Source organism: Silurus aristotelis (assembly GCF_946808225.1).
Source record: "Silurus aristotelis genome assembly, chromosome: 3".
Taxonomy (NCBI): Eukaryota; Metazoa; Chordata; class Actinopteri; order Siluriformes; family Siluridae; genus Silurus; species Silurus aristotelis.
Genome location: NC_139576.1, coordinates 13951384 through 13975729, shown reverse-complemented (window position 1 = coordinate 13975729; position 24346 = coordinate 13951384). Strand labels below are relative to the sequence as shown.

At 36.0% G+C, this 24346-nt stretch overlaps 1 protein-coding gene across 8 annotated transcripts; it reads left to right on the top strand.

The window, feature by feature from the left end:
* The first annotated feature begins 32 nt into the window (after positions 1 to 32).
* On the top strand, positions 33 to 22359 carry inpp4aa (inositol polyphosphate-4-phosphatase type I Aa). 8 transcript variants are annotated; one of them, XM_083535853.1, is made up of 25 exons: positions 33 to 103; positions 178 to 422; positions 10328 to 10619; positions 10711 to 10755; positions 11112 to 11230; positions 11346 to 11462; positions 11559 to 11638; positions 11786 to 11894; positions 12222 to 12312; positions 12684 to 12831; positions 12917 to 13047; positions 13203 to 13307; positions 13670 to 13778; positions 14181 to 14198; positions 15260 to 15446; positions 16166 to 16384; positions 16488 to 16629; positions 17671 to 17703; positions 17803 to 17975; positions 18473 to 18596; positions 19871 to 20138; positions 20338 to 20435; positions 20515 to 20627; positions 20735 to 20889; positions 21036 to 22359. In XM_083535853.1, the coding sequence occupies exons 3-25, from the start codon at positions 10520 to 10522 to the stop codon at positions 21166 to 21168; spliced, it is 2817 nt and encodes a 938-aa protein (XP_083391979.1). In that variant the 5' UTR covers positions 33 to 103; positions 178 to 422; positions 10328 to 10519; the 3' UTR covers positions 21169 to 22359. The 8 variants fall into 8 exon arrangements, with proteins under 8 accessions (XP_083391979.1, XP_083391981.1, XP_083391975.1 ...); XM_083535849.1 differs by having other exon boundaries at positions 87 to 103; positions 16488 to 16800; XM_083535855.1 differs by lacking the exon at positions 14181 to 14198 and having other exon boundaries at positions 54 to 103.
* Positions 22360 to 24346: the final 1987 nt, after the last annotated feature.

The following is a 24346-nucleotide window of genomic DNA, read 5'->3' as shown; positions in this document are numbered from 1 at the left end:
TGTATGTCTTTCCATTCAATATTAATATATACAGCATTTTACCAATGTACATTGACTTCCACTATACAACACCTGCGCTGTAATCTGATATAATGTGATCCTTGTGGGTTATTTCTTTAATTAATAATTACATAGACTTTACTTTGAAAATATTTTTCTAAATGACGTCTATTAAAGTCAAAATATTATGGTGGCCGACGGGGGCTATCACTCTCAATACAGGAACATTTGTGCATGCGTTCTCAGTGAAAGTGCGTGTTTTTAGTATTTAAAGCGTGTTTGCAACTCTCAGCCACCATAACATTTTCATTTTCATACAAAGAGAAAAAAAGAACAACCACCTTGTAGATGATGCAGCTTCCATTGAAATATTTAGATTTGGATTTTTTTATCGCTCTGATGGGTGAATTTATTCAAGTAAGGTAGGACTCATTTACATGTGTAATAGACGACTAATTTAATTGATACATAGGTAGCAATATTGCTATTCATTTAATAATTATATTGCAATAGAACAATTGTTAAAATAATCAGCAGACAAAATGATAGACAGTGCTGTGGATTTATTGATTAATGAGGTTATTTGTCATACCACACAGCCGGGTGATAAAACTGAATTTGATCGCTTAATTTAGATTTTTTTTTTCTGTGCATTAGTAAATGTGTTACAAGTTAAAATTATTTATAGCAATTATTTATAAATCAATGTGATGTAAATGACCATTCCGTTATAGTTAGATTGATAGAACCTGATATTGTATTATCCCCAATAGGCCATGTATATATATATTAATAATAATTTTGTTTTTTTCATAAAAAAAAAAGCCACCAGTCATTCATACACACACACACACATATATATATATTATATATATATATATATATATATATATATATATATATATATATATATATATATATATATATATATATATATATATACAGTGGGTACGGAAAGTATTCAGACCCCCTTAAATTTTTCACTCTTTGTTATATTGCAGCCATTTGCTAAAATCATTTAGGTTCATTCTTCTTCCTCATGAATGTACACACAGCTCCCCATACTGACAGAAAAACACAGAATTGTTGACATTGTTGCAGATTTATTAAAAAAGAAAAACTGAAATATCACATGGTCCTAAGTATTCAGACCCTTTGCTCAGTATTTAGTAGAAGCCCCCTTTTGATCTAATACAGCCAGGAGTCTTTTTGGGAAAGATGCAACAAGTCTTTCACACCTGGATTTGGGGATCCTCTGCCATTCCTCCTTGCAGATCCTCTCCAGTTCTGTCAGGTTGGATGGTAAACGTTGGTGGACAGCCATTTTTAGGTCTCTCCAGAGATGCTCAATTGGGTTTAAGTCAGGGCTCTGGCTGGGCCATTCAAGAACAGTCACGGAGTTGTTGTGAAGCCACTCCTTCATTATTTTAGCTGTGTGCTTAGGGTCATTGTCTTGTTGGAAGGTAAACCTTCGGCCCAGTCTGAGGTCCAGAGCACTCTGGAGAAGGTTTTTGTCCAGGATATCCGTGTACTTGGCCGCATTCATCTTTCCCTCGATTGCAACCAGTCGTCCTGTCCCTGCAGCTGAAAAACACCCCCACAGCATGATGCTGCCACCACCATGCTTCACTGTTGGCACTGTATTGGACAGGTGATGAGCAGTGCCTGGTTTTCTACACACATACCGCTTAGAATTAAGGCCAAAAAGTTCTATTTTGGTCTCATCAGACCAGAGAATCTTATTTCTCACCATCTTGGAGTCCTTCAGGTGTTTTTTTAGCAAACTCCATGCAGGCTTTCATGTGTCTTACACTGAGGAGAGGCTTCCGTCGGGCCACTCTGCCATAAAGCCCCGACTGGTGGAGGGCTGCAGTGATGGTTGACTTTCTACAACTTTCTCCCATCTCCTGACTGCATCTCTGGAGCTCAGCCACAGTGATCTTTGGGTTCTTCTTTACCTCTCTCACCAAGGCTCTTCTCCCCCGATAGCTCAGTTTGGCCGGACGGCCAGCTCTAGGAAGGGTTCTGGTCGTCCCAAACGTCTTCCATTCGAGGATTATGGAGGCCACTGTGCTCTTAGGAACCTTAAGTGCAGCAGAAATCTTTTTGTAACCTTGGCCAGATCTGTGCCTTGCCACAATTCTGTCTCTGAGCTCTTCAGGCAGTTCCTTTGACCTCATGATTCTTATTTGCTCTGACATGCATTGTGATCTGGAAGGTCTTATATAGACAGGTGTGTGGCTTTCCTAATCAAGTCCAATCAGTATAATCAAACACAGCTGGACTCAAATGAAGGTGTAGAACCATCTCAAGGATGATCAGAAGAAATGGAAAGCACCTGAGTTAAATAGATGAGTGTCACAGCAAAGGGTCTGAATACTTAGGACCATGTGATATTTCAGTTTTTCTTTTTTAATAAATCTGCAACAATGTCAACAATTCTGTGTTTTTCTGTCAATATGGGGAGCTGTGTGTACATTCATGAGGAAGAAGAATGAACTTAAATGATTTTAGCAAATGGCTGCAATATAACAAAGAGTGAAAAATTTAAGGGGGTCTGAATACTTTCCGTACCCACTGTATATATATATATAAAAAAGCCACCAGTCATTCATACACACACACACACACACACACGCACACACACACACACACACACACACACACACACACACACATATATATATATATATATATATATATATATATATATATATATATATATATGTGTGTGTGTGTGTGTGTGTGTGTGTGTGTGTGTGTGTGTGGGTGTGTGTGTGTGTGTGTATGATTGACTGGTGGCTTTTTTTTTTTTTATAAAAAAAACATATATATATATGTGTGTGTGTGTGTGTGTGTGTGTGTGTGTGTGTGTGTGTGTGTGTGTGTGTGTGTGTGTGTGTGTATATATATATATATATGAATGTCCGGTTCATATCTGGTTCATTATACACAGTAAGAAAAACCTGGTTTATTGATGTCCTGTCTCGGCTACAGTGTGGTTTCTACATCAGAATCACAATCAGGTTTATTGGCCGAGTGTGTTGACACACACAAGGAATTTGGTTCCAGCTGTTAGTGACTCTCAAAAGTAGAGACATAAATAAAACCTATACATGACAAAACAGTCAAGACAAGACAAAAACAGACTATACAAGACAATACAGACAATGTGAGACAGTATAGACAGTGTGGGTAATAAATAGGGATACAGCTCAGTAATGTATACGAGTAAACGTATGCATCTTGTTCATTCGTATAGCTTTCGTTAGAGATGCCCTCGGAATTTTGGTGCACCACATCGCAGGTGTAACGTCACCTGACGTCAGTAAAACAATGCGCGATTAAGAAAGGGGGCGGGGCTTTGGCGAGCAAAATCTTACGTCACGCCGAATGACGGAGTGAAAGGGCGAGTCTAGGATCTATATACACTGCAGAGAACGCCAATCAGCTGGTATATATAAAATCTATATATACATAGGAAGTAAACAAAGAGAATTGGAGAGGATGCACTGCGAAAATGGAGCGCGGTTGTGACTGGGGCGTAAGTTTATTTATCTGTCTTTTAATTACAGATAGCTGTAGATGCATCGGGGCGGGGTTTTTTTTTGTGAGCGCAATAAACAAACACGGGCCAAATCTCATCAGTCTTACTGGAAAGTGTGCGCACTGGGAGATTGCTGAAGGTGTGTCGGGTTTGAACTGTGTGTTTCGGGCGACATGGTGTATCTGGATGTTTCATTGCAATGAGCAGAATGTTGCGAATGTAACTGAAGCCTTCTCTTCTCCTCTCTTCTCCTCTCCTCTCCTCTGTCTTGTCCTCTCCCCTCTCCATGGTGATCTCGGAGCTTTGGGTTTGAGTAGGATGCTGCAGCATCGATGCGTCGCTGCATTTTTACTAACAGGAAAGATAAACCAGCTCTTCTGGTGTTTGGACCTCTATTAGATTCCCGTCGGTTTTCGGTTTTACACTGCTGCGTGTAAGGCCTGTCTGCTGAATTTCCTGTTTCACACAACGTTCATTGCTGTGCATTCAGCTTGCTACAAACAGCATTATAGACTGTATACAGACACGCGATTATTATTCCACACGTCTTGGTGTTATAAGCGTTGATTGTTGTCTGATAGTATTCATCAAAATACGCACAAGTCTATTATCACCTTCACAGACACACAGTAGCACTATTGAAAGCACCAGTGCTTCACTGTTCTGGCATTTCCTCCTTACTGGTTTCTTGTAGCTTTAATATGTAGAACCTTGTAGCCATTGTCAACGTGCTGCTCTTGGTATTTTACAGTACAATCTCCTTTCTGCATGTGTATCAGGCACACTCTTATTACCTTTATCATATTCTTTGGTAAATTGATCAACTCTCATGTATAACAGTTATCCCAAAAGCTAGCAATGATGAAAGCACTTTTGGTTTAGCATTTACAAATCACGCTTAATTTCAAGACAATTTTGGATGCAATGTGAATGAAATGTATAAAAGGTCTTAAAACACCAAGGGGCAAACTATGAGTCAAAGGTTAATGGGCCATAATCAGGATGTTTTATTGCTCACTGAAAGCATGGTTACAGTGCTGCACAACAGGAAATCGAACATCATGGCCAGAGTTTCAGGATAGTAGCAGGTAGTGTTGGTAGCAGTAAATTAATCCAAACCTACTGCTATTCTAGCAGCAAACGGTTACAACAGAACCTGTTGGCTAACAATGGTTGCTAAGATAGTGCTTGCAGAGACAGGAAAATTATGGCTGTATTTATATTAGTGTTCTCATACACAAGTGACAGTAACAGATGGTGATGGTTAGTAACTGGTAAGAGAAAGAAAGCTTTGGTGAAAAATAGGTTACCGCTGAGCCATTGCAGGGTTGTTGTTGTTTTTTTGTAATTTTTTTTTGTAAACATTATTATGTTAATGATTCATTTTCACTCATTAGTTTCCTAAATAAAACTATGCACAAAGTAATTCCCAGTGTTTTGCATAGATTATATTTAACCTACCCTGTGTTTGTCTTTAAAGATAAAGTATTTTTCCAAACATAGTTTGGGGGAATTTTACTGTGTTCCAACACTGTGAGCCAAACACACTTTTTAAAAAAAAAAAGAGCACAAAACAAAAAGTTGTTTGTGCAGAAGCTGGATGAAATAAGCATCTGCAGTGCAGGCGGTTCTGACAGTATCTTTGGAGTGTGTAGGGATGCTGTTTAAATGGGTCAGTTGGTCTGATTTGTCCTAACAGGGAGTCCACTTCAACCTTTTCTGCAAGCTGCAAGACAGCAGTGACTATTAACAAGGTCTGGCAAGTATATGCAACAGTAAATATCTATATCTGTATACAAATTTGAATAGCATAGAGTCTTTTTTTATATTATGTTGTCCTTTATTCTCAATTTAGATGGTTGTTTTGTTTATATTTAATACTTATAATAAAATATAACTATAGGGGTTCAATTGGTTTGTGACACATAATCCCTTATAATCATTGTTTCCCCTCTCATCAATGCGTATCTTAAGGGATATTGCAGGCATGTTTTTTTTTTTTACTTTATATAGTAAATAAAATGCATTATTGTGTAATTTCATATCTCAATACAATGTTTGTGATTAGAGTTATAATGACTTTGGTGAAATAACATACTGACCATCATACCTAAAGGTGGATGGAAACATTGATTGTGGGAAATCGCAAAACTAATCCAGTCTCATTGTACAACAAGAAACAGTACAGGAGGTCCTGTATATCTGCCACTATACGACTTAAATTTTGGGTGTTTGGAAACGATATATCCGAACGCTGCACTTTCACATTTCACAGATTTCTGCACTATTGATTTATTGAGTCAATCCAGGCAGTGCTGTATTATTGCTGCTATAGTCTGGTACTCTATTTCATCTTAACACATGAATATGGTCACTTGCCACTTCATCATCCATGCATCATTTTATTTATAGCTTAGTTTTGATAATTGTCTTTTTTCTACTAGAACACTGTTTACTATAGGGATTAATAAAGTACTCATTCTGCCTGTACCTGATGTAGGTTTATGTCAGAGATGAATTGAGGTTCTAGGGTTTGACTAGATCTCTTCTTCAGGACTCAGCATACATGATGAAAATGAATAAAAGAATGCCATGTTTGTTCACAGGAGTTGGGCAAGAAGGTGGTCTGTGATCATGCTGCTCTAATATCATCTGACTCAGCTTGTTTACTGCACAAATGTTGGACATTTATTTCACCTATTAATTGCTGAGTTGTTCTTTAAAAATCCCTATATGACATAAGAACTAAGTGTTAACATATAATGTAGATATTGAATAGATTGCAGTACTATTATTTAATTTAATTCAACTCATTTATTACAGCAAAACAATGTTGAAGGAGAGATATTATGTGAAGGAGAGATAGATTTTGCCAAATTTCAAAAGACTAAGGACAAAATGTCTGTCTGTTCTGATTGGGATCTTTATTATTAACCATTTGTCTGGCTTATAAATAGCACAGGAGTCTTCTATTAATCAGAGATGTTAAATTGCCCATGTTCAAGACAAAGAGGCCAGGGCTAGGGGAAAACAGAAAATGCAAGATGCTGCATTATACAAATCCTTGTATCATACCTCTTTGGTTTTGAGAAAGTGCACTTTGTTTGTCAACTGACTAGACTTACTTCTGCTTGATGCTACCTGTCATGCATTTAAATGTTTTGTGCACAATATATTTTGCACATTACTTCCCCAAAATGTATTGACAACACTCAGTAAGTGCACCGAAAGTCAGAAAAGACTCACACACACACACACAAAAAAAGACCATTTCCTTTAAGCTTCCTTCTTTGGCACAAATTTCAGGATGTGGTTGTAAAGCAAGACTGTATAATGAAAGAAGGAAGATGCAGCTGGCCTGAGAAGGGCCTGTCTGTCATGCATGCTCTGCCACGTGTTCATGATGTCATGTTCTGCAATGAAAGTCAAGTCATATCTGTGAATAGAAGAAAATATGGTGTATTTGGTTGTAATATCCTAAGTGTTTTTCTATAGTGTTTTTTAGGTAATCTACATTTTTATTACATGTCATATCAAGTAATAATATGCAAATATGTGTGATGGTAAACTGTGCTCACTTCCAAATCCAATGTTGCCTAATTAGCCTTGAAAAAGGTTTTCTGATAACTACCACACTGGTTAAGCGGTCGCTTATTTGATAGTGATAGGCAAGCTGAATAGATCAATAAACATTTGGTGCATTTAGAAAGTATTCAGACCCCCTTCATTTTTTTCTTAATATTGGTATGTTGTAGCCTGATTTTTTATTTTATTTTATCAATTATCTACACTCAATACCCCATAATGACAAAAGGAAAAAAATATTCTATTAATGTCTGTAAATGTTTAAAAAAAAAAAAAAACAACTGAAATATCGCATGTACAAAAGTATTCAGACCCTTCGATCAGTATTTAGTTTAAGCACGTTTGGCAACAATTACAGCCTTGTGTCTTTTTTGAGGATTTTTTCAAAAAGCTTGTATTGGGGGATGTTCTGGCCTTCTTCATGGCAAATCCTTTTAAACTGTATCAGGTGGGATGGGGACCGTTGATGTACAGCCATTTTCAGGTCACTCCAGAGATGCTCAATAGGGTTCAAGTTAGAGCTCTGGCCACTCTGGGACATTCACAAAGTTGTCTCTGAGCCACTCCTGTGTTGTCTTGACTGTGTGCATTGGGTTATTGTCATGTAGGAAGAAGAACATTTGGCCCAGACTGAGATCCTGAGCTCTGTGGAACAATTGTTTTTTATTGAGGATATCTGTGTACTTTGTTCTATTCAGCTTTTTGTAGCCTCCCCTGTGCCTTGCAACAATTCTGTCTCTGAGCTCTGTAAGCACTTCCTTTGACCTCATGGCTTGGTTTTTGCTCTGATATGCATTGTAAACTGTGAGGCCTTTTATAGAGAGGTGTGTGCCTCTCCAAATTTTGTCCAATCAGTAAGCACAGGTGGACTCTAATCAAGGGGTTGAAACGTCTCAGCAATGTTGACTTAGAGACTTAGGAGGCACTTGAGTACATTTTCAAGTGTTGATGCAAAGCATCTGAATACTTATGTACATGCGATATTTCATTTTTTTTCATTTTTAAAAACGTTTTTACAAACATTTCTAGAATTCTGTTTTTACTTTGCCATTACGAGGTACTGAGTGATTTAAACATTTTATTATCAGGCTGCAATATAACAAAATTGAATAAAGTGAAGGGTGTCTTTATACTTTACAAATGCACTGTATATATACATATGACAATAATAATAAAAGAAAAACAGTAAATTAAAAAAAAGCATTTAGCCAAAGCGATGACAGTGGTTGACAGATGATAAACTCATTTATGTGATGTATAGTAAATTTAAAACGACTATGGTTCAGTTACCTGTAATGATCAAATGAAGAGTCTGCTTGGTACAACAATGGACAATGGAAATGTCACAAAATGCACACAAAACTTAATTTTCTTACATAATATATAACAGGTAGTTTCCATTCACTGATTTACATTTTTACATGGTTTTTACATGGTTTAACATACCCATGTGATATTACTTAATTATGTTGTATAACAATATGAATAAATGGTGTTTTCATTCTTTCTCCTACATTTTCACTTTCCCACTAGTGGGAGAGTGCTGAAGGATGGGCAGTCTGTATTCTGTGTGGGAACTAACATGAATCAGAGAAATCTGATTCATGACTCTAAATCAGACTTCAGGAAAGGGTACTTGATGGTACTGCTCAATGGATCTTTGTAATATTACTCCAAATTGAATTTTATTTGTAAAAAAATAACAATAAAAACCTACCGGTATTTGTATCGAAATAGGGCTCTTCCATTCATATAATTTGAAATATATGTATCTATAACGTCACCTCTCAGCTTGTGTATTGTATAAAAGATAAGCAGTGCAAGAGAGCAGTTTTGATAACACAGCTAAGGTTACATTTATTTTCTTCCTAAAACAGCAGACTTCAGGGGTATATTTCCAATACGCATATATTCACTGTGGGTGAAACATAATATTTATAAGCATTTATTTTTAAAACACAAATTTTTAAACTCATTTTATGATATTAATTGGATAAAGAGCAGCAAAGCAAAGTACAATCAGATGGATGGTTGTGGATTGATGGGTGACTATGATGCATTAAGATACAATGGATTCAAGCCATCCAATAGCAATGGAGAGCCCACTACCTTCTGTCAAGGATAAAGTCTGTTCATTTTAAGATATCAGAACATTAAAATATGCCCACTAATCTGGCCTTTGTAATTGTTATGTTGTTTTCTTTATTTAATGTATATACTGCTTACTTATTTTTTCCAAATTTATGTTGCCATTGATTTATAGCCTTTTGTGTTTGGATGTTCTAGTAATGGGACATTTGATTTAATGCTCTGGTGATACATAGGGAGCATTTCGGGAAATGTACCAGGCTTCAGCTGCCAACACTGCAGGGATATATAATCTGCAAACCTGTTTCATCACTGGTTTTGCCTGCCCGACCTTTTTCTTTTTTGCTTTAGTTAATATCTCAGCTTCCTTTCTTCTCATTCCTCTTTGAAACATTTTAGTTTTTAGAAAGGAGCTCATGTTGGATATGCGAATACATGCATATTAAATGCACAAATAAGTATTCAATCATTCACTTTTACAATGTTATATATAGTAAAAGAAAGTCACCTCCCCACTATCATCAAAACTCCATTAAGCTCTCACTGATCAAAACAAAAAGACAAAACAATAACATACAGTTCACATTTATTATTGAACATGTGAAATTTAAATAAGAGAAGCGGAAGTTCTAAGGTTTTTGTGCAACTTGTGCTTATTGATAATGTGCTGTCTTTTAGCTATACTTGATCAGTTCCAGAAAGCAGACAAGTGCATCTTATTTTTGAACAAAACAGTGTCCATTCATCTTGTAATCTTAAACAAAATCTAGTAAAATGGTCCTCCTTTTTAAATGTTTTATTGATGTGAGTTTCTTGGTATAGGTAATAATACAGAGAAATAGCATTTTTAACTGGTGTCAGTCCAAGAGTTTTGATGAGTAGTTCATCAGTGTTTGTTAAGCTTGACTAAATTCATAAATTCATGTGTAAATCCCTCACTTCTTTAAATGTCCTTATAGCAATATAGAATACAGGCATGCTTACCTACTTAGAATCTTCTGCTGTATCACATTAAGCATATCTATGTCTCTGTATCTAGTATGACTTGCCAATAGTTGATGGGTGTTGTGAATTAGATATTTACTGCCCTTCATTTCTTCTTTCCAGGTTTCCATTTAGAAGTCTAGTTTATGGAGTGAAGCTGGTCTACACATTTCACCATCACTCTTGAGTAACACCCAAGATATAAAGCTGTGAGGGGACTTGTGCTCTTCCAATTGTTCTTCATATCTTTATAATCAATACTGCTCTCCAACCTTAGTCCCCAAAATCCTAAAGGTTTGTTTTAGTTGATACAAAATGGCGGGGAAAGAGCGCAGTCCTCGCCACAGGCCCTGGTCTGTGTATCGTGCCAACACATTTGATATCGCTTCTGAAATGATAGGGTTGACACTGACGGGTAAGAAATACTTATTAGATTTGTAGATTATATTCATTACTCGTGTGCTAGTATGTAATATAATGTATGTAATGTAAAAATCTGTTTTTAGGAAATAGTCAGGATCCTGATGAACCTGTGCTGGAGTTTAGCTTGGGTAAGTAGCTGACAGAAAAAGGAATTAAAAATGTTTTTGATCTAAAGGGTTTTTTGGTCAGTTGCCTATCCTGCACATGCTGGGCATTATACTGGAAATAAATAAATAAATTCCAGATTTATCTTGTGCTAATGCTAGTTTACATGTCTGAAGAGATTACAATGTGAATGTTATATTCAAATAAAAACCGTAGCTGTATTTGCTAGTGTATAATACCTCTAGAGATTTGTGAGCATGTGTTTTATGTTATGCATCTAGAATTCTTAGGATTGACACAGGGATTCACAGTGACCTTGACTACGATAAAGCAGTTACTGAGCATAAATGAATGAATGATTTTAGTCCTTCTTTTATAGCATGCAGTGAGTTATTGACTCCAACATTGGAACGTAAACCCAGTAGCTTTGTGGCAGTGAGCTGCACCACCCCTCCTCAAGCATTTTGGACAAAGCATGCTCAGACTGAGATTATAGAGGTGAGAAAGGTTGCATTAAGAACATGGTGCTCTCACACTAGGATATTTATAAGTGACTTTAACTAAAATGGTAACATGTATCTTTACAAGGAGTGTGCGTTACTTCTCATTTAAGGGTACAAGCAACCCAATATACCTCAGTAGCATTGCCTTTTTTCAAGACTCTCTGATCACCCAGCAGACACAAGTGAAACTTTCAGTCTATGATGTCAAAGACCGTTCACAGGGCACGGTGAGAATGATCAAACCTGTGTTTTTATATAAAGCTTAATATTTATTGTGCACCATGGACTAATGGCCTCTGTGTGGTTTTTTTTTTTTCAATCAGATGTACCTACTTGGTTCTGCTATGTTCACAGTGAAAGAACTATTGCAGGATAAATATCATAGATTACACCTAACACTAAGGTATGTGAACTTAAAGAGTACAAAATGCTCAAACAGAAACCTAGTTTGCTTTCATTTGTAGTGATATACGGTATATTTAAGACGTCATGTAGTCCAGTACTTTGTGGAATGTCATTGGTCAGATTTATTGTTTATTTAATCGTTCAGATCAGCAGAAAATGAGAAGATAGGCAACATTACCATTATTGCTTGGCAGTTGGAAGAAAAGAAAGACCAGAGAGCCCCACTGGCTCGCACTGACACAGTTAATGGCAGGGTGAGTGGAGTTTATACTGTATACCATATACTGTAAATAGTAATGTAAACACATTATACATTTTGGATAATAAAAACCATGATTTATTTCACAAACACAAATGAATTAGACAGGCTGTAAAGAAATTGTAATGAAATGAAGTAAAAGTAATGTACTTGTAGATATATTGAGAATAAAGTATTAACATTGTAAATTCTTTGCCATCATGGATATTGTAATTTATTATATTAAATACATTACAATATATAAAATATATTAAATACACTTATAATTAAATATGCTGCACACTACACTGTATTTTCTTATAAATTATGTACATTTTCACAGATGGTGCTACCTGTTGATGAAAGTCTGACTGAATCCATGGGAATGAAATCAAAATCTGCTTCTCTGTGCAAAGACACACTCCTGAGGGCAGGCGAGTATTTAACTATTTTGTCACTAATGACAGTTTGCTGGGCTTTCAGGGGAAATCTTTCAACAGTAGCTATTTCATAAACTTGCATAATGATCCTGAAGGCAATGTTTATTTTTAGCACTTGTTTATAAAAAAGTCATCCATAATTCATATGCCTCCCCATTTTTAACTCATTGAGATGGACTCACACTCCTACATTCTTTTTTGCTTTGTTTTTTTTTATGCAGACTTTTAATCTCACAAAAGTAAAATGCCTTTTTTTTCATTATTATTCTTAGTTTTCATAATAAAGTCTAAGAACTTTTCGAAAAGTTTCTGGGTTAGCGCTGAGTTACCCTTTTCTCTGATATTGTGTAAAATTGGTGTTACAGTATTTGGAGGTACAATATCACGAATGTACCGATTTCCCACCACGGATGGAAACCATCTACGTGTCCTGGAGCAGATGGCAGAGAGTGTTCTGTCACTGCACATCCCCAGGCAGTTTGTGAAGCTGCTACTAGAAGAAGATGCTGCCAGGTATTTCCCATAGTATATCAATGTGTGTTAGTCCATGTAGAGTTATTTTCTGATTTTATATATTATATACTCTATTTGTATGAAGGGTGTGTGAGCTGGAGGAGTTGGGAGAGTTGTCTCCATGTTGGGAGAATCTAAGAAGACAGATCATCACTCAGTATCAGACAATCATCCTCACCTATCAGGAAACTCTTAGTGACCTGCATGAATACAAGGGTAGAGATTTTCATCTCATTATAAACTTAACTTAAATAGTATAATGTTGCTAAACCTGCACGTCATATGATGTCATAAAGAACTGTAATTTTACCTGTTGTAATTTACTTGCCTTTATAATCATTCTTTTTTTAATCTTTATCTCTTTTTATCAGGTCCCTCTTTTAAATCTAGCACTTTGAAAGCAGAGAAGAGGTTGGAGTTTGTGCCAACCAATCTCCATATTCAAAGGATGAGGGTACAGGGCGAGTCAGGTTATGGTACATATGCTGGAATATTTTCAGCTACTGATACGAAAATGTTTTCGTCTGGAGTTGATATGTTAATACATACTGAGATTATTATTTTAGCATTAGTACCAGTAACTCAAGGTTTTTTTTATATTGACTCAATGAATCTTTTAGCATTTTGCAATGAGTAAAGCAGTAAAATGTTTATTTTTCCTTTATTTTTCTAGCCAGCATTGATTGTATTAGCAATGTTTGCTTTAACAATACATTAATAATAAAATATAATATAATAAAGTATAATAAAATAGTATATAATATAATATAATAATTATTATATTATTATATATATTATTATATTATTATTAAGCTGAAGTAACATTATCTCATTACAGATCGAACCTATGATGTGGTCACTACTGGAGCCCCTGCAGCACATCATCAAGGTTTTAAGGGCAATGGTTTGAGGAAACTAATTCAGAAGTTTGAGGAGACCAAAAAACAGTAAGGTTTAAACCTGATTGCTATGATAATGACAACTACAAACTACAACTACATTGTGACATAATCACAAAAAAATGATAGGTTTGTCTATTCTTAGATTAAACTGATTTTACAGTTGTGTATTATGTAATAATGTAGACCAGCTATTAACTGTAGAGTTTGTTGTGAATGGTTTCATGTTGTGATTATGTAATACTTCACACAAAGGCAGATGAAATGGGATTGCAAATTTTATAGTGAGTGGATGCTTCAGGGTCATTGTTTTGTGGAAATAGTTGCTTCTTATTGCTGCTTGTTTCTTTTAATTGAGTGTATAACTGTTTGTTGTTTTTTGTTTGTTTATTTATGCAAATATTTTCAGCTGTTCTAATTTTTGCACTTGTATTTTTGTTTTCTAATCAGTGCATATGAGGATGAAGGGTGAGTGCAGCAGGTTTGGTGGTGCAGCAGTGTTTATCGTTAGCTCCATCGTATGTTTGCACAGTGTTTACCCACTTCCAAATCAAGAAATGTGGGGTTTTTTTTTGTTTGCTTGTTTATTACCACCATAGAATGTTCATATCTGCTGGAGTCACTTGTGACCTGCTGATAGTTTGTGGATAGCTGACCAAAATATTTAACCACATGTGCTTGAGCATTCAATTCCAGAGATTTTCCCCATCTGCTGTTAAAATGTTATCCACGTTAGTGAAAACCACATATGAGTGCAATGGTCAGGTGTCCACAAACTTTAAGCCACATAGTGTTTACTTCATAAGGTCTACATGTATACATATTGTATCTGTGTGTTCATTATATGTGTGTGTATATTAGGGCTGTCTGTCGATCGATTAAAATGTATAATCACATGATTATTATGAGTTAACTAATTCTAAATCTTAATGTACCTTAAATTAATACTTTTTACGTTTTTAATACTTTAATCAACACAGACCCATTGATAAATATGGATGCGTTATGCAAATGTATGTTTATTATTAGTGAAACCATACTTAACATAAAGTACATAAACGAACAAAATATTCTCATAAATGTTTTAAAGTAGTTATGCTTTTTTAAAATGATATAAATCATCAGGACACCACACAGAACTTTTGTTGTGTTTCCACACGGACGGTTTTAATTACCGGATGTGTGCATCACGGAAGATTTTGGTGCTTGATTTGAGACTTGGCGCATCAGTTAAACAAATGTTTAGTGATTCAAAATTATAATTTTATTAAAGAAAGGACGTCATGAACAAAAGTGTGTTGCATTGCAAGTTTTAATTTTGCCTATTTTATATTTAGTTATTTATATCTAATAAAAATTGTCAAACAGAAATGTGTGCTGCATTAATCGCACTTTAATTTATTACAAAAATTAGTGCCCTAATATATGTAAATATATATACAGTATATGACAACATATTTTTATATGCTCATCGGGATTAATTCTTCCAACTTGTATCTATTCTCTTATTTTTTCTTCTCTCTTTAAAGTGCTGCAGAGTCCCGTCCACATTCAGGAATGTACCAGCCACAGGAGGTAATAAGAGCAAAAGAGATAATTTCCCATATTAACACCCTGAAGACACAAGTCAGCTACTACACAGAGCGCTTGTCCCGGGCTGCCAAAGAGCGCTCTGCTAATGCACTGGAGAGAACTCTCGGGATTCTCACAGAGAAGGTCTGTCTGCCTCATAATAAAAGCTCCCAATTCCTCTTTTCATTGTCTAATAGTACTTCAGCTAATGGTGCACCACCCTTTCTCTGGTTATTTTTTTCAATTGTAAGGTGGATGACATTCAAGACATGTTCATATTCACATACATGTTTTTTTGCATCTTTTCAATAATCATACATAGTATGTCAATCAGGGATTAAAACACAGGATAGAAAAAAAAACAGTGAGTAAAACATAAAAACCAGACAGACAGACTTATGAAGCGACTATGAAACTTACAAAGAGAAAACATGGAAAACTACCAGCTTATTAACACAGACAAATATAGAAATGCACAAAGAGTAGGCAAAGGGTTTAAATTAGAAAGCAATGATCAGAAAGTTCTAGTTACCAAAAATAGAATGAGGTAGTGTGGGCCATTTTAAGCCTGTCCATGGCACTTCAGATTTTAGTGTTATTCCAGACTGCACTGTTAACAATGAATATTTTTTTTATATACGAATAAAAACAATTACTAATATACTTTTTTTATTTATTACTTAGTCTTTTCAAATCTTACATTATTTGCCTCATGTTACTTTTAAAATCTGTCAAACACATCAAAAACTAATATTCATTTGTTTAAATGTTTGCTTATTCTGATTCAGCATTCTTCAGCAGCATTCTCTTTTCTTTAAATGTGCTCAGAGATTAAATTACAAGATTTTGTCCCTTTCTCTCAGACAAGGCAGCTGGTGACAGTTTGTGACAACAAGCTGCTGGCAACAGCCATCCAGGCTTTGAATGCAGCAAGGCCAGAGTTTGTTGCCTCTAAAACGTCTCCTTCTGGACCAGACACTGAACGTGTGGTTCTGCGTAATGACCAAAGCTCTTCCCAAGCCAAGTGGAGTGGCAAAGGGAATAGATCCTCCATGAATGTGGACTGGCATGAGGAAGAGTGGGTAAGTGGCACGATTGGCACATTCTCTTATTCAGAATGTAAACTCTCTCTCTCACTCTCTCTCTCTCTCTCTTTCACTTTTTCTATACTTCTCTCTCCTGCAGGAAAAGGTTTGGCTTAATGTGGACAAAAGTATGGAGTGTGTTATTCGCAGTGTGAACAGGCTGTTAATGAGGGAGAGGCTGCAGAGTGACAGTAGTGAGGACGTTTTCCTCTCTGACCAGCAGCCTAACAGTAGCAAGCGAGGTAGCCATGGCAATGCCTTCTGGATCAACCCCCAGCACCCGTCCTCATCATCCTCCCTGTGCACCCCTTTGTCCTCATCACATCCTCTTCCTGATTCCCATTCATCATTGTCATCCACCTCATCAGCTTCTCTGTCTTCTGCATGTGTAACCGGTTCTCATAGATCTCCCTGTACGTCCAGGCTTTTTACATGTAGTGTTTAAAAAAAAAAAGCACTGTTCTTTCAGTTTCACATCCTTTTTTTTTTTTTTTTTTTTTTTTTTACCTCTTTCGTTATTTCTAGTGTTATGTGCATTGAACAGCTAGTAGAAGTTAATAAAGTCTAATCCTGCCTTTTAATAAAACAATGATAAGCATAGGGCTGAGCAGACTATTAGATAATGTGGTCGCATTAACATTAAAAGACTGATGTTGGGCAAAATATTACATACATTACAGACATTTTAGGTGTTCTTAGTGATTTACTGGGTTCATGTCATGTTTCCTCTAAATACCATACATGGCAAACTGAGAAGTTGTATCACTAATCTAAACACTAATCTGTCTTTTAGAATAAATAATATACAATGTGTGCTTTATCTATGTCAGCCAAAATTAAAATTTAAAATATCTTCCCAAATGGAGATCCTTGTCTAAGGGTTATATAATTCTGTGTTACCTGACGTGACTGTAACTAAGAGACTGTGTGAATCTACACTCTAGGCCAGAAATATATTATTGTAGCCTCTTTTTTCCATACCTTTTATTCTAACAGCCTTTATTAGGTGCTGTTGCACTTGATTTCACTAAAGTACAAAATAATCCAATTGAAATCATTTGTTGTTGATGCAAAAAATAAAATCTTACATTAAGTGGTATCTTTTTATCTTCAAAAGATTTGAAGGTTTTATAAAAGCCATATGTGAGATTATGTATGTTAGGAATGATGATACATTTCTGCACATTTATTTGGATTTACTTATAAAATTGCAATTTCACATAATTTACTTGATGTGTAAGCATAAAAAACTTAAATAAAAAAAAGGTTCTATTCTTCTGCAGATGGAAGCCCCAATATTGATGGCTGCTCTCCAGGTAAGCCATGTGTGTGTGTGGAGATTGTTTCTTTACAATAGCATATTTATTCCACTCTATCAAAACTATATAATTGCTGTTATCTGTGTTATACTGAAGGTGAATGGAGTGATGCCCTGTATCCTCTATTGACTACACTGAATGAGTGTGTAGCCATGATGAGTGACATGGCCAAAAAGTCTATGGTGTTTGTGCTGATGCAGGACTGCGCTCCCACTATTGCTATAAGTCTGGCTTTACAGTACCGCCGAGACGTGGTCTTCTGTCAAACGGTGAGACATTCATGCAGGCACAAGGATAACTACATGCCCATTAGCACTAATGAGTAAAACAGGAAACTGCTGTGTCTGCTGTACTGTAAAAACACTTTACTCATTTGTTACAGAGCCAAGGCTGCAAAATTAGTATAGATTCTCATATAGATATAATCACAAACAATATGTTTGCTATATATATATATTACTGTATTACTTCTGTATTACACTTGTGTGTATGTATGTGTGTGTGTGTGTGTGTGTGTGTGTGTGTGTGTGTGTGTGTGTATATATATATATATATATATGTATGTATATGTGTATATATATATATATATATATATATATATATATATATATATATATATATATATATATATATATAAAAAATTTAATCTAAGAGGTTTGATTTTTGCTTTCTATTGGTAAGTTTTTATTTGGTATAACATTTTTCTTTCTCTTCTTTTTTTTTTCATGATTACTTACCTAATTTGTAAATGTGTCTCTCTCCTTAGCTGCCAGCTGTGATATGTGGTTTTGTAGCAAAGCTGAGGAATTGTTTGTGTGATAAAGGTTTCCTGAGACAACTCCATACTATCGGTTTATTGGTCCAGTTTGAAGGTTTACTCAGCACTTATGGTATGTGTGTGCATTTACCTGCCATGTGTTAGCATGATTTTAAAATATTCTCCAGCTTCTATTCTGCATTCATTTTTAAATTTATATAAATTCCAACACAAATTACATTTTTAACAACTTGAGGACTTTTTTCATATTTACATGTAGTTCATGTAAGTGTACTCTAGTTTTTGTGGAACCTTATGACCCATTGTATATCAAATCCATTGGAGTGTTTTCTGAACATGTGATTCAGTAAAAAGGATTATACAGTATGTGAAGAAAATATGACATTTTGGAGTTAATGTGTTAACAGTTCATGTGATTACTATCACAAATGTGTTAACATATAAAAATAGCTACCGTATTTTTCAGACTATAAGTCGCTACCTTTTCCTACATTTTGAACCCCGCGGCTTAAACAACGAAGCGGCTAATTTATGAATTTTTCCTGGGTTTTTCCCGGTTTCACAAACTTCAAGCCAAAAAAACGCCAAAAAACGACATAACATTAGACCAATGACATTTTTGAACGGAAACGAAAAAACGCACCTCACCTGTGTTCTGAGCTGCGGATAAAAAAAGTTTTTTTAAACGCACGCCGATGCCAAAAGATAAACTCCCGAGAGAAATCGTTGTGAAAGGAAGGAGGAAGACAGCGAACAATGACTTTCTTCGTCGGCTAATGTTTAGATACAAGCTGTTGTAGCACGTTGAGTCTGGTTTTAGGGATAGCTCGAGTTGTAACTCCAGTTGCAACAGAAATCATATAAGCACAGACAGGTTTCCAAAACTCTTGCTTTTTTATTTTTCTTGGCAACAGCATTACGGGTTAGTCAAAGAAACTTAGAAATCAGCATCAGAAAATAATAAACACATAATCCTCGTCTTGAACACACGCAGTAATACCGGAAAAAAATGCAGTGGCAGGCTATTCCCAAAATACCGCTGTGCTCCTAAAGGAAGTGCAACATATTTTACCCGTTACACCGTGTGTAACTTGTCTTTCGTTAAAGCCTGTGTAAAGTACATTAGTGTAGACATTATAGACAGGCTTATAGACAGGTGCGGCTTATTTATGTTAAAAATAAAAATATTTGTAAAATTCAGTGGGTGCGGCTTATATATGGGTGCGCTTTATAGTCCGGAAATTACGGTAATAATAATGCAAAATCTTAAAAAAATATATTTAAGATAGTAAACAATTTCATATTGATTTAAATATTTCAAATTTCTATTTATTTTCTAAACATTCTAATACTTTGAATACTCCTATGTATGTTGTTCTGTTAAAGGGGAGGAGCTGGCAATGCTGGAGGACATGAGCATAGGCATCATGGACCTTAGGAACGTCACATTTAAGGTTACTCAGGCAACCTCCAGCTTTGGCCCTGACATGCTGCCTGTTATCACGGGCAACAGAGATGGGTTTAATGTGAGAGTACCTCTGCCTGGGGCTATGTTCGATGTTTTGCCACGAGAAATCCAAAATGGGATGCTCCTACGTGTTCAGCCTGTTCTGTTCAACATAGGAATTAATGAACAGCAGACACTTGCAGAGAAGTATGATTTACATATTTGTATATGTGTGTGTGTGTGTGTGTGTGTGTATAACAATACTTAATACACATCTGTATAAATCTTTGTAATTGTCGGTTATATTTTAAGTTCAATAAAGAATTCTTAAGCAGAAGAATCACTATAATTTGTGCTGGATTTGAGCTGTCTAGCCCTTACCATGGCACTTGTACTTTTTTAAAAGGTTTGGTGACACATCACTACAGGAAGTAATCAATGCTGAGAGTCTGACACGACTCAACTCTTACTATGATCAGTTCAAGGAAGTGCTGCCTGAGGACTGTGAGTCCTAAACCAGTTTAAATATTTAAGCAGATTTTACTGTTTTTGTAGTTGTTTCACCCATTCTCTGCTCTCTCAGGTCTGCCACGATCTCATAGTCAGTACTGTATACCAGAGCTACTGAAATTTCTCACTCAGAATGTGAACTCCAGAAAGAGTAAGAATGTGGACATCCTTTGGCAGGCAGCAGAGGTACAATAATTAACAATTATAGTACAAAAATATCCTGCAATGAATAAGAAATCCAGTGACAACAATGCGTATGGCTGATCTCCTACTGTCCGCGTGTTGTTTGGCAGGTGTGTCGTCGTCTCAATGGTGTACGGGTAACCAGCTGTAAGAGTGCAAAGGACCGCACAGCCATGTCTGTAACTCTGGAGCAATGTCTGATTCTGCAGATGGAGCACTGTATGGCCCCACAGGTCTTAAGCCAGGCCCTGGATTGCATGCGCAGGTGACTCCCGCACTCATAATAAATTAATTGTACAAAGTTCCCTTGTACAAGCTGTTAATGTCACTTGAGTGTTCTGAACAGTATTATTTCCCTTTTTTTTTTTTTATGTAACTGTTATTAATAAATATATTTCACTTTTCTCCTAGTGAGGGTTGCAGGAGAGAGAACACTATGAAAAATGTGGGCAGCAGGAAATATGCCTTTAATTCACTTCAGCTGAAGGCCTTCCCTAAACAGTATAGACCTCCGGAGGGTACTTATGGTAAAGTGGAGACTTGATTGAGACACTCAGCAATGTCCCCCCATACACACACACACACACACACACACACACATCCTACTGTTCTTCACCATGCTACTTTCCTTCATCATCCCTTTTTACTTTGGTGCCACCTATTAAGCAAATGCTGCAGTGGATCCAGTCGAATAGACACTCACTGTAGCCGGTCAAATGAAGTTATAGTTCACAGGATTGCAAAAGCCACTGCTCACATCTGATCTCTGGTTATTCTCACAAAGGTGACTTTGAGGAATACTTGTTGGAAATACAGGACTTTATTCATTCAGCAACAAATACACTCAGCTACTGCAGTTAAGGAATTTATTAAAAGCCACCACTGCAAATTGCACCTTTTATTTAGTTTGTGTTTGGGTTCTGCAGAACCTTAGTTTCACATACCCAGATGTACTGGATACATGAATAAGCATTGTTCTTTTTTCCATCCATTATTGTTCACATTACACTGTCTTCTTATGTCATACTATCAAAAATCCTATACATACTATAATGCTTTAAATCAACCCTTTAGATTATTTACACAATAGTGTGCATTTTATGGGTTGTGGATTTCCAAGGACAGGGCCTTTTTCTTGCTGTTGCTAAGCACAGGTAATGTTTGTACAGTTAATACAGTGAAATGTTGTGAATAGATATTAACATGATTTTAGCAAAGTTGTGTATGATAATTAAGACACTATTCAATCAGATGTTGGTAGATAAATGTTTGTACGTGTTATGCAAATCTCTTTGGGTTTGTCTTGATATCAGTCATTATTGTTATTAAGTTTCAAAAAGCAGCATCTTGACATAATTATTATAATTTATTTTCATGAGTTTGTAATGAATGGTGTTCTTTTATTTTTATTTTTTCCATGATAAACAGTCATTTTTCCTATCAAGGAGAAGCTAAAAACTTTAATGCACATAAAAGTCACACTCTATAGCACGAAAAAAAAGTGTAGCCTGACAAATAAAAAAAAAATTATTATGATAAACTTAATATGTAAAGACAAAATGTGACGCATCGTTTGTTTTTATTTATTGGATGGCTATGCTAGCAGTGTCAGAATTATTCCAGTAACTGAACTAATATTGTTTTATCATTATTTTCAAACAAACACTGGATTAGCTGTATATAATGCCGAACTGAACATCTAAACATGCAGCTATTAAAACAAGAGTTATGCACATATGATCGTGTTATTCTTATGAATTATGAAAAGACAGACTTCCTCAGTAAAAAGTGAATGTTTGCTTATGCATGTGTTTGTGATGCAGGCTGGTGTTCTCTTTTTATCCTACTGATTTGTATTGATCTATCTTTTTTATGAACATCTCACTAAATGTAACTAGTAATTCAGTAAGAACATACATATCATCATCATCATCATCAAAAACATTTCTGTTTTTTAAACAAAAAAAAGCAATATAATGGCAATATTTTGATCAAATTGAATACACAATCCACATACAAATAATAATAAATTAAAACAAAACTATTACAAACATTGGTTAGATGTATTTCCCCTGTTTGGTGTTTTTAAAAAGTAAAAAAATTTTTAATAAAAAATAATATATATTTTATTAAATTTCTCAACTCTAAATTAGTCTTATTTAATGCTTTTTTAGGCAAAAATAAAAACACTTAAAAGAGAAAAGTTACATATTTATTTGTGTGCACATTGAGGAAAATAAGTATTTGAACACTCTGCTATTTTGCAAGTTCTCCCACTTAGAAATCATGGAGGGGTCTGAAATTGTCATCGTAGGTGCATGTCCACTGTGAGAGACATAATCTAAAAAAAATAATCCAGAAATCACAATGTATGATTTTTTTAACTATATATTTGTATGATACAGCTGCAAATAAGTATTTGAACACCTGAGAAAGTCAATGTTAATATTTGGTACAGGAGCCTTTGTTTGCAATTACAGAGGTCAAACGTTTCCTGTAGTTTTTCACCAGGTTTGCACACACTGCAGGAGGGATTTTGGCCCACTCCTCCACACAGATCTTCCCTAGATCAGTCAGGTTTCTGGCCTGTCGCTGAGAAACACGCAGTTTGAGCTCCCTCCAAAGATTCTCTATTGGGTTTAGGTCTGGAGACTGGCTAGGCCACGGCAGAACCTTGATATGCTTCTTACAGAGCCACTCCTTGGTTATCCTGGCTGTGTGCTTCGGGTCATTGTCATGTTGGAAGACCCAGCCTCGACCCATCTTCAATGCTCTAACTGATGGAAGGAGGTTGTTCCCCAAAATCTCGCAATACATGGCCCCGGTCATCCTCTCCTTAATACAGTGCAGTCGCCATGTCCCATGTGCAGAAAAACACCTCCAAAGCATGATGCTACCACCCCCATGCTTCACAGTAGGGATGGTGTTCTTGGGATGGTACTCATCATTCTTCTTCCTCCAAACACGTTTAGTGGAAATATGACCCAAAAGTTCTATTTTGGTCTCATCTGACCACATGACTTTCTCCCATGACTCCTCTGGATCATCCAAATGGTCATTGGCAAACTTAAGACGTGCCTGGACATGTGCTGGTTTAAGCAGGGGAACCTTCCGTGCCATGCATGATTTCAAACCATGAGGTCTTAGTGTATTACCAACAGTAACCTTGGAAACTGTGGTCCCAGCTCTTTTCAGGTCATTGACCAGCTCCTGCCGTGTAGTTCTGGGCTGATTTCTCACCTTCCTTAGGATCATTGAGACCCCACGAGGTTAGATCTTGCATGGAGCCCCAGGCCGAGGGAGATTGATAGTCATGTTTAGCTTCTTCCATTTTCTAATGATTGCTCCAACAGTGGACCTTCTTTCACCAAGCTGCTTGGCAATTTCCCCATAGCCCTTTCCAGCCTTGTGGAGGTGTACAATTTTGTCTCTAGTGTCTTTGGACAGCTCTTTGGTCTTGGCAATGTTAGTAGTTGGATTCTTACTGATTGTATGGGGTGGACAGGTGTCTTTATGCAGCTAACGACCTCAAACAGGTGCATCTAATTTAGGATAATAAATGTAGTGGAGGTGGACATTTTAGAGGCAGACTAACAGGTCTTTGAGGGTCAGAATTCTAGCTGATAGACAGATGTTCAAATACTTATTTGCAGCTGTATCATACAAATAAATAGTTAAATATCATACATTGTGATTTCTGGATTTTTTTTTTTAGATTATGT